Raw genomic sequence first — 11,131 nt, 5'->3', positions numbered from 1 at the left:
TGCAGAGTGCAAATTAGCCACTGCAATTCCTACATTACAACAGTCACTACACTTTAAGACGTCCGTTGGTTGTGAAAAGCGCTATATAAATACAAGTCTTTTTTTATTTTTAAACTTAACATGCATTGGCCTGACAGACAGTGCTGCTTTTTTCAGAATCTCCTATGTTCTCCAGTGAACTATACATTGCAGTAATGCTGGCTCACATATATAGAAGGGCACTTGAATACCAAACCTTTCAATGCTCTTTCATTTCTGTACTCAGTTCAACATTTGGGTGATATTCTCTCACAAATGCATAGACTGTGACAAAATAAAAATGAATCAAGAAATCCAAGTCTTAATAAAGATATCAGTCCAAACAAAAAGGTATGGACATTATATTTTAAAAATATATAATTTTAATAGCATTTGTTCACTACATTTTTCAAAATACATTCTATTAGGTGGACAGAAACACCTTTTTATACTTTGTAGGTTATAACAGATTTACAGAACATAGTATTTTCTGAACTAAAAGCTGCTTTTGTACAAATGAAAATACACTGCTAACATTTGAAGTAAGATTTCTACAAAGAGTTCAGGGAACAATTACTTGATGACATAAATACCTATAAAAGTAAAAACAAAATGTACTATGATCCATTTAATACTTACAGCAATGTTTTTAAATTGGAAAAGATTTGTTTTTGAAAAATTCTGTCTTCTCACTACGCATTTGTGAAGGCTGTCTGGGCAGATCCTTCTCCAAACTAATGCCGTAAATCCACAGAAACAACACTTCACATTCTATTCCTACTCTGTGGTAGAGCACAGATAAAGCTCACGTACCTCACAAGTACCTCACTGAGGTACGCAGCACCCTGGCAGTCAAGATATTATTGCTTGAATTTCAGACACCTGACAGCAAATACACATCAACAAAGTTCAAATGGGTTTCTTCTGACTCACATGTGGTTATTAAAACTCTTTCAACTGGTCAGACTTAAGTCAACTTCCTCCCATTATAAATTCTTATGTTGGCATTTATGATGGCAACTGATGTAAAACTGACACACAACTTATATCTTCCCTCTAGCAAAGGTGCTGCAGTGTCACCAGTGGGCAGGGTGCAACTACAGTATAGCAAGTTTAACTAGAGAGTTTCCATTATAAATTTAAGTTACAGAAATTTATAGTGGCAAATATAAAATAAGAACAGTATTATATAATTTTAAAAAGGCAATTAAATTGTGTCTGCACACTCTGGTCCAATTAATCCTACTCTAACCCCACATGACCTGGTTTTGAGCCCCTGTGCAACGCCCAAGGAGATTACCTTGCTGCTTTTTATTCTTCACTCGTCCAAGTGGCATACGCCGTACCAGGTGCAATACAGTACAACGCTTCTCTGCCTTCTGATGTTTCCAAACTATTTTACCTACTTTCCTCAAAAATACAGCTAACACCAGAACTAGTTACGTGGAGTACGCTGAATGTAGGTTCAAGCCCACCTTTCTATGGCAACTGATATCAAGATTCTACTCTAGCTCGATTTTCTTGTTGAACAGTAAGTGACATTTTTGTGGATAAGGGAAATGATGAGGACGCGCAATTTTATTTCTATCAACACTTTCTAAACATCATGAAATCAATTAAGCATTTTTGTATGTATCTTGAAAGAATGGGCTGGCTATTTTTTAAAGCTAAAATTAAGATTTTGCTCAAATCTAGTATAAGTAATTAAATATTTCAATTGTCTCCATACTATTTTACTGATTTGCAACTTGAAATATTTAAGACATAACAATATCAACAAAAGGTAGATGTTATTTTTTTTTTAGCTCTCCTTGCCTTTGTGCTAACCCCCTCAAAAGGAAAACAAGTCTACAAAGGCAGTTTGTCAACTGTATCCCTCTCCGCAGATGCTGTCAGACCTGCTGAGTTTTCCCAGGTGTTTTTGTTCTAGATTTCCAGCATCCGCAGCATTTTGCTTTTATCCAAAAAGGCAGTTGCTGTAGAACTTGATTAATCTGCAGTTACATGGTCTGGAGCTGATAAAGTCTTGGTCCCTTTTTTAACAAGTAGCCTTGATCATTCAAAGAGTGGATAAATCCCTCAAAGTCAGGCACCTGCATATTTAAAGACAAAAATAAAGTTGGGATTTAATCTTTAACTGTAATACTAAGCATTGCAACAATTTGCATTTAAACAGTGAAATGCCTTGGGCCATTAAAGATGCTAAGAAATAGTATGAGGAACCGTTGTGGAGCCAAGGGAGAGTTGTTGAGAGGCGACTGAAGGTTGGGTAGAAAAGATGGGCCTGGTTGTTCTTTTAAAAAAGGACAAGGACGTAGAGTGGAAATTTAGCGAGGAGATTTCTCAGTAGAACCAAAGTGACTTATAGCTTTGCTATTGAAGTTGGAATAAGGCGACAGGGGAACCACAGGAACCAAAGTTGGAAGACCACGTGTGTGGGAGGGCTCTATGGAATGGGGGGGTGGGGGAAGCCAAGAGAAAGAATAAACAAAAGATTGAAAGAAAAACAGGAGAGAAAGGAAATCACATACAAACGCCATTCACAATCTCAGAATATTCAAAGACATTTCACAACCAATTACTTTTAAATTACAAGATATTTACCTGTAACAAAAACAGAATTACCTGGAAAAACTCAGGTCTGGCAGCATCGGCGGAGAAGAAAAGAGTCGACATTTCGAGTCCTCATGACCCTTCAGCAGAACCTTCTGCTGAAGGGTCATGAGGACTCGAAACGTCGACTCTTTTCTTCTCCGCCGATGCTGCCAGACCTGCTGAGTTTTTCCAGGTAATTCTGTTTTTGTTTTGGATTTCCAGCATCCGCAGTAGTTTTTTGTTTTTATCTCTGTATTTACCTGTATCTGTATTTCTCTTGCTAATTGCTTGAGTTGTTGAAATTCAAAGAGAGTTTTAAAAGTCTGTTCTGCTATCCTATTCAGTGCAGCCACAAATCTTTTTGCCTGGGATCGTTTGCTCATACCAGAACCATGCTGTGAGCGCTGAAAATCTAATCTTCCGAGCTCATCAGAGAAAGTATCGAATAAGCTGTTAAAATAAGATATTTGTTTCATGAAAGTGATTTATTGAAGGTAAATTAAGAAAAAAATTGTGAAATAAATACATTGTTGCTTACTTAATCCTGGGGGTACTCAAATATTAGTTTTTTTTTAAAAAAGAGTTAAAGCTTACCAGAAAGTATTTAAAGCTTCACACTGATGCCCAGAGAATTACCTGGGCTACAGATGGACTGAGATGTCAAGAGGCAAGTAGGCAACATTATTACCTACCTTGGAGACCAAGCATGGAAAACCCAGAAGTGAACGAATTAAACAGAAACACATTAGCATAAAAAACAATTGTAGAAAAGAGCTGAGCACAAATATGTGCAATAGGAAATGAGCTAGAAGTGAATACTCATGAATTTTATTTTATTACATTACTGGTAAAAAGATATAGCTGGAAAATGCTAAGCAAGTGTAAGGGTCTGCAGCACAGTAATCATGGTACTTCCATATTTCTGTAACCTACGACTATCAAATGTGTTCAGCATACTAATAGCTCCCAGACCTTGATGGAACAGAAGAGCCGTCTTCTACCCATTTCCAATCTGACCTTCTTACCTGGATCTTCTCATGATCTGTTCTACCATTCAAACCACTCCATCAACCTCTCAATATTTCAGATAAATCCTATTACTGACCCAGACGGGATTTTCTAAATTAGCATGAAGTTCCAACCCAACTTTTGGATTGGAGTACTCTGGGCTGGTTTTCACTATTCCTCCAAACGTCCAATTTCCTGTCAGACCCCAACGACTCCAACAAAGCTTTTTGGGCAGTAAAATTGAAAACTTCTGTGCTTTACTTCATAAAAATAATAAATTTCCTTATTTCGTAGACTCTTGCAATCTTAAAAATGGGGAAATGATCCTTCAGTAGACATTAGTTATAAGCTTTTCTTTGCTATTAAAAAAATCACTAGTAATATTCAAATGAAGATTATTTGTAGCCATTGCCCTCCAAATGTTGTGTACATCACTAAAACGCGTCAGATCCATGCACATTCTTGAGACAGAGATATCAATTAATTTCTTCCTCCTAACTATGTTCACGGTCAACAGTTCAATTAGCCTGTGTTTATTGTGCACTATTTGTTCTATGCTGTAACCTTGCATATGTTGTAGCTTTGCATATTTTGTACCCTTATGCTTTTTGTTTGCCTCTTCTCACTCCAAGATTAAGTGATAATTTTGAAAAGCCTCCTTACCTATATTTCATGATATCCACCACATCTTCTGCATCACTTTTTGTTGCACTTTCTCTGAGTTCCAATTTTGCTCTTGCCTTTCAAATCACAGAAAGTAGAGTTTTCATCTCAACAATTGCTTATATAGCACCCTTAAATGTTTGAAATATCCCAAGATGTTTCACAGGGACATTATTAAATAATTGTTTGGTAGTACAGAACTTGAGCATTGCTGAAAAATAGAGACATGTTGAAACTGGTTGGGTGAATTGTTACAACCAGTTTTAACAAGTTTTCCAGACACAAAGTGAAGGATTCCTCCACAATTGCGAAGGCAATACAGGACCTGCATATCGATAGCAATGCTGTGTCCATGTGCTCATTTGACATTGGTGAATAAGTTAGCAATGTTCCACTTAAGCCATAGATATTTGTGCTGCAGCACTATATCATGGCGATCTAGACCCGCCACCATGAATCAGAATTCATTGAACTTATGAATTCGGCAACTCGCGCAGTTGAGTTCAGTTTTAATGACACCATGTATGCCCATCTACGCCCAGCTCTCTCAAACATCTTTGTTAGGTTCCATGAGAAACGGGTCTGCCTTCGATGGATTGACACCCAACTTCCTACCCCCTCACGTGTTTGATACGTGGATAATACTTTCGCTATATTTAAATCCACAGCTGCATATAATATTTTCCTTACATGTCTTTATGGGCTCCATCCTGCACTCAAATTCACCTTTGAAATGGTGCAGTTAAATGAACTCCACTTCCATGAAGTATTAGTTGAGAAATATGCCAGGGGGCTCTTTACCACAGTCAATTGTAAGCCTACCTTCACTGGTCAATACAAAAACAGAAACAGAAATACCTGGAAAAACTCAGCAGGTCTGGCAGCATCGGCGGAGAAGAGCACAGTTGACGTTTCGAGTCCTCATGACCCAGAAACGTCAACTGTGCTCTTCTCCGCCGATGCTGCCAGACCTGCTGATTTTTTCCAGGTATTTCTGTTTCTTTTTTTGTATTGGATTTCCAGCATCCACAGTTCTTTGCTTTTTTCCCACTGGTCAATATATGTGTTGAGATTCTTACAGTTCCACGTACTATAAGATTGGTCTTATTGGCAACTTTGTAAATAAAGCCTAAGCTATTTGCTCACCATGCAAGCTTGATGCCAAAATAGGGATCATCAATGGTATCCTGCAGGATAATGGCTACCATGATCAGATATTTCACCCTGTATATCATGTAAACTCATGAATGAGCCTTAGGCCATCAGATTTGGCCCTGAAAAGTGCCCCGTCTACCTCAGATTACCCTGGGAGGGCAAGGTATCAAAGATTTGAGTAACAGGTGAAGCTAGCTGTTTCACACTGCTACTATGCAATAGCAACACAAGTGGTAATCGCCACTAACAGGATGCTGCCGTCAAGCCAAAAAGACATTCCACCTATCACCCAAATGAGTAACGTGGTATATGAATTTCAGTGTCAGTGTGATGCTATGTATGTAGGCTATACGTCCCAAAGACTAGCAGATCATATCAAACAGCATGTACCAACTGCTGTTTGCAATGGGCAAGGTACATACCATACCAAACATGCTTGCAAAACTCAAAACAGAGTGTCCAATATTAGACGTTATTCAGCGATTGGACATTTGCTAAATAATCCTCAGCGTGCTAAGGATTACGCTGATAAAATTAAGATGGTCAATCGGGCTCACAATGTGGCACATTTGCGAGTACTGGAAGCTACATATATTAATAAACATGGCCCTGTTCTTTGCAGACAGAAAGAATATGTACACACATTGTGCCAGTTTCAGCTAAACAAAATAAATGACAGCCACTCGCTAACTTATTCCTCAGGGCAATGCCTTGACCAGAGTCAAGCTGCCTGGTTTATATTTCAAACAATGCTTGGCAGTTAACTGTCAGTCACCATCACTGGTGCATTCTCCATGGCAATACCTCTACCAGTTCCATTTGCCAACCAATCAGCACTCTTTTTCCATACAGTATAAATTGTTTTTTTCCCCCTTCTATTGGTATTCTTGCAAAATGAGTGCAAGATAAAAAGCTTCAACAGGTCTCTTTTTTCAGCAATTATTAAATAAAGTATGACACTGAGCCACATAAGGAGATATTAGCTCACATGACCAAAAGCTTGGTTATAGGGTAGGTTTTAAGGAGTATCATAAAGGAGGAAAGTGAGGTAGGTAAGGTGTTCCTGAGCTTGGGGTGTAGGCAAATGAAGGGAAGGCCACCAATGGAGGATCAATTAAATTGGGGATCCTCTGATTAGAGGAGTGCAGATACCTTGGAAGTAGTGGGGCAGGAGCAGACTACAGAGGGTGGGAGGGACAAGGCCATATTGAAAAAAAAAGGATGAATTTTTTTTCAAATCAAGATGTTACTTGACCAGGAGCTAATGAAGGTCAACAAGCACAGGAGTGATAGGGGAAGGGGTCTTAGTGCCAAATAATAGGCAACAGGATTTTGGATGAACTGAAGTTTATGGAGAGTAGAATGTCAGGAGTACGTTGTAAGAGTCGAGTCTAGAGGTAAAAAAGGCATGAATGAAGGTTTCAACAGCAGATGAGCTGAAATGGGGATAAGTTACGGAGGTGGAGATTGGCAGTCTTAGTGATGGCATGAAGGTGTGGTTGGAAGCACATTTTGGGATCAAATGTGATACTAAGGTTGCAAACAGGCTGGCATAATCTCAGACTGTTGCCAGGGAGAGGGATGGAGTCATTACTAGGGAACAGTTTGGAGCAAAAATAATAGCTTCAGTCTTAAATGGAGGAAATTTCTGCTCATCCAGTATTGCATGTCAGATAAGCAGTTTGACAAGTTAGCATCAGTGCAGGAGTCAAGGGAGATGGTGGGGAGGTACGATGTCATCAGTGTACATGCGAAAACTAATGCTGTGCTTTCAAATAACGTCACTGAGAGCAACACATATAGGAGGAATATGTGGGAGCCAAGGATCAGTCCTTGGAGGTACACCAGAGCTAACACTGTGGAAGTTGGGAGAGATGCCGTTGCAAGTGATTCTCTGGCTCCGATTAGATAGATAAGAAATGAGCCACATGAGAGCGGCCCACCCAGATGGACAAGGTGTTGGAGGAGAATGGCATGATAAACCATATTAAAGGCTGCAGACAGGTCGAGAAGGATGAGGAGGGAAAATTGACCTTTGTTACAATCATATTGGATGTCAATTGTGACTTAAAGAGCTGTTTCAGTACTGTGACGGGGTGGAAATCCGATTGGAGAGATTCAAGAGTTCTGGGAAAGATGGAAATGGATTTGGGAGATGACAACACATTCAAGGAAAGGGAGGTAGGAGATGGGACAATAGTTTACAAGGCCAGTGGGATCAAGGGTTAGTTTTTTTTTTGAGGAGAGGGGTGATGACAATAGGTTTGAAGGAGAGAGGGACAACACCTGAAGAGAGAACCATTCACAATATCAGCTAACATGGGAACCAGAAGTGGAAACTGTGTGATCAGCAGTTTAGTGGGAACAGGATTTAAGGAACAGAAGGTGGGTCTCGTGGACAAGGTGAGCTCAGAGAGGGCATGGGTTGCAGGGGAGTGAAGATAGGATAGAAACTAGAAAAAGATGCAAATTAGGGGTGAGGGCAGGAGGCAGTACTAATGGACAGGTGGGCTCGTGGAAGGGAGGACGTGGCAGAGGCAGCTGATCAGATGTCTCAATGTTAGTGACAAAGAAGTCCATGAGCTTTTTGCACTTGTTGGAGGTGAGGGTGGAGTAACAGGAGAGGGGGGCTTAAGATGATGGTTTTCAGTAGAGAAAATTCAGGAGCTGTCTTTGCATTCCAGGATGATCCTGGAATAGTGAGCAGTTTTAGCAGAGGAGAAGAGGACCCAATAGTGTTTTAAATGGTGCAGCAAATCTAACATCAATACACACCGAATCAAACAGAACAATAGTTACCATGGATTAAAACATAATACAGCAACATTTGAACTAAAGATACTGATGCAGGAAAAATCAGTCCACTCCCACATATTTCAAAGGAGCATGCACTTTACTGCCAATTAATATCCAACTTTCACAATGCCATTACAATCCAGTGAAATATCACAAGGTGGTTCACAATGGGAGAGGATTCAGAAACTGGAAGGCTATATCAAAAGGAGAGGTAGTTTTCCTGAAGCTTTTGAAGGTGGCTAGAAATGAGGTTTAATTAGAAAATTTCAGAGAATTGGGCCAGGATAGATGAAGACTTCATCGATGGTGCAGTGGAACAAGTGGGGGTTGACAATGTTAGAAATGTAGGTCCCTTTAAAAGTAAACTAGGACAAGCTTCAGAGTGAATTGAGAGGTGATGCTCATTGAAGCCTGTACTTAAGAACTAGATTTTGCCCCGGGGGTGCCTTCTGGACAGGGAGAGGAACCAGAAGGGAAGAGTGGCAAAGATGCAAATTAGGGGTGAGGACAGGAGGGAGCATTAATAGAAAGGTGGGCTCATGGAAGGGAGGACGCAGCAGAGCCAGCTGCATTTCCAGAAGGGAAACTGGCATTTGTACTGAGCTATTGTTTAACAATAAAACAGTTGTGATTCGCAGAATGTCTTCTGCTGCCTGATTTGGTAAATGGATATCCACTTATTAGACAGGGATAGGGGTGGAATAATCAGTAGGCCAGAATCAAGAATGAAAGATGCATCCTAGGATACAGAGCTAGAAATTACAAAAGTTGCATGAAGCCAAGTCCCAGACTGAATTTTAAAATAAGGATCACAATTTTTCAAATCAATGGGCAACGGGGAACCTCAGAAAGAACAAGGATAATTAAAAACAGTATGAGATTGATTGCATCCTATCAGTGATGATGGAAGAATTGGAGTTCATGAGTTAGGAGATCTACAGGCCAGAAAGGAGAGCTTTAGAGAAAGTCCGAAGGCCACTGTGGCATAAGTGACTTTCAGCAGGACAGGAGTGAGATAGGAATGGAGATAGAAATGGGTGGTCTTAGTAATGGGCGAAATGTGGGATTTGAACGTCAGTTCAAGGTTCAACAAAATGCCCCGAAGGCTTGGGCCAGGAGGTTTAGCCCAATTACAGCAGGTTCCTGAACTCTGATCTGCTGCAGGTAAAAACTCCTAACTATTGTCAAATATTACACCATAGAAAAGGAAGTGGTCTTTCAGCTGCCCTTCAGTGTATTTAGTGCCCAGATCAAGAGCAAGATTGATAAGAGTTCCAAGGAAAAGATAACTTGTCACCCTTTGGCCACAGAATTAGATTTGTGAGGTTACCACAAACTAAGCCATTGAGACCATTTATTCTCCCCAAAAGAGAGTTACCTTGTTCCCAATATGAAGGATGACAGATATATCTGGCCCAGTGTGATAAAGATTGTTGGATTTAGGGAGATAAATCAACTCTCACTCCCCCTGCTGGCAACTTCACCCAAAAGACTAATGTTACAAAACAATAGCACTGATCCTTCAAGCTGTGTTCCCCTCGAGTAACCTTTCCAGTCAGATGTGCATAATATATCAATTTACTCAAGTCAGTCATAAATGCCTACTTCGAACAATACTCACAAGCATGCCTGTTTTTTGAACAAAATGGAAAAAGAATATGGAGAAACTCTGACATATGTTTTAGGCATGTTCACATTGGTTTAAATTACACTTCAGCAAATGCCCAAAGTAATTTGAACTATACATCCATATTTACCTCTGTAAGCCTTATAAGAGACTCCAGCTGTCTCATAGTAATTGGTGTGCTATCTGGACCCTGATTTTGTCTCCTCAGCTCCAGATAAAACTCTTGAAGTACTTGAGCCGCTTCAGCAGATAACTTTGGGCAAACGTAACGCCGTGCATACCCGACATATTTTCTTAGCAACTGGTGGGGAATAGGATCAAAGCTTTCTCCAGGGAAAACCTTTTAAACACAAATACTTTAGATCAGAATGCTATGCGTTGGAGAACACAAACTATTAGACTTGTGTTAGCCAAAAGAAAAAGATAAAATTTTAAAATAGCAAGACTTTTTGACACTTGTTTCAAGATCAAAATTCTACTAATCTAGGGTCTAGTAGCACCTTATAAACCACACTGATTAATTTAAATAATATGCCTGTATTCAATTACGTGCATCACTAATTTACTACATTGGTGCTATTTCCCGTTTCTTACTGAAGTAGCATTGTCAGAGACCTTGTCCTTTGAATTAGACATTAAACGAAGATCCTGTCTCCCTTGCTTCGTTCATTAATATGGATACTAAATGTCCCATGGAACTACTCAAAGAACAAATCAACAAGTTTGCATTTATATAGTGCTTTTCATAACCTCAGGACATCCCAAAGTTCACCAGGTGTCCTGAAGTTCTCCCAGCGTTTACAAACTCATCTCACTCTTATTTGTGGGATCCTACATACAAAAGCAATTCATTTTAGTTTTTTTTATATTTGCGGCTGGGGAAGCAGTTATAGCTTGATTTTGAGATTAACAATGCATTCAATGGCTTCAGCTGATGCAGTGTGAATGGCTGTGATGCCACCAGGAATCGATCTCTCAGTATATGGACGATGGTCTGACTTGGGATCCCACAGTCACAACTTGAGCTGTCCCTTATGTTCCACTTGCAAAGTGAGTGTGGCTACATCTTCCCAGGCCCAACCTCAAGCGATTGAGGGTTGTCCAGGTTGTGTGAAAAGTTGAAACCTGGGACTCACCACTTGGGTCAGTTGCCAGGTTGAGGTTGGTGATGTTTATCATCAACCAGGAGATGTACCATCACGAGGGGTTGCTGTCATCAGATTGTAGGGTGTGGAGTATGTTCCAGTAGGAACTATGGGATTGCAGACG

The 11,131-nt window shown here is 39.9% G+C and overlaps 1 protein-coding gene across 2 annotated transcripts in view; it reads right to left on the bottom strand.

The window, feature by feature from the left end:
- Positions 1–233: 233 nt before the first annotated feature.
- mcm8 (minichromosome maintenance 8 homologous recombination repair factor) overlaps positions 234–11,131 on the bottom strand; it is a 36,282-nt gene continuing 25,384 nt past the window's right edge. The window contains exons 15-18 of one of the 2 annotated variants that reach the window (XM_078556413.1): positions 9,993–10,202; positions 4,285–4,361; positions 2,874–3,063; positions 234–2,111 (exon numbers count right to left, since the gene is read on the bottom strand). In XM_078556413.1, the coding sequence (XP_078412539.1) occupies positions 2,019–2,111; positions 2,874–3,063; positions 4,285–4,361; positions 9,993–10,202 (570 nt within the window). In that variant the 3' untranslated portion in view covers positions 234–2,018. The remainder of the gene's footprint in view (positions 2,112–2,873; positions 3,064–4,284; positions 4,362–9,992; positions 10,203–11,131) is intronic. The other variant, XR_013578640.1, reaches the window with a different exon arrangement.

The sequence above is a fragment of the Cetorhinus maximus genome, chromosome 14, assembly GCF_964194155.1.
Source record: "Cetorhinus maximus chromosome 14, sCetMax3.hap1.1, whole genome shotgun sequence".
Classification (NCBI taxonomy): domain Eukaryota; kingdom Metazoa; phylum Chordata; class Chondrichthyes; order Lamniformes; family Cetorhinidae; genus Cetorhinus; species Cetorhinus maximus.
This window is presented reverse-complemented; position numbering and strand designations above follow the sequence as displayed.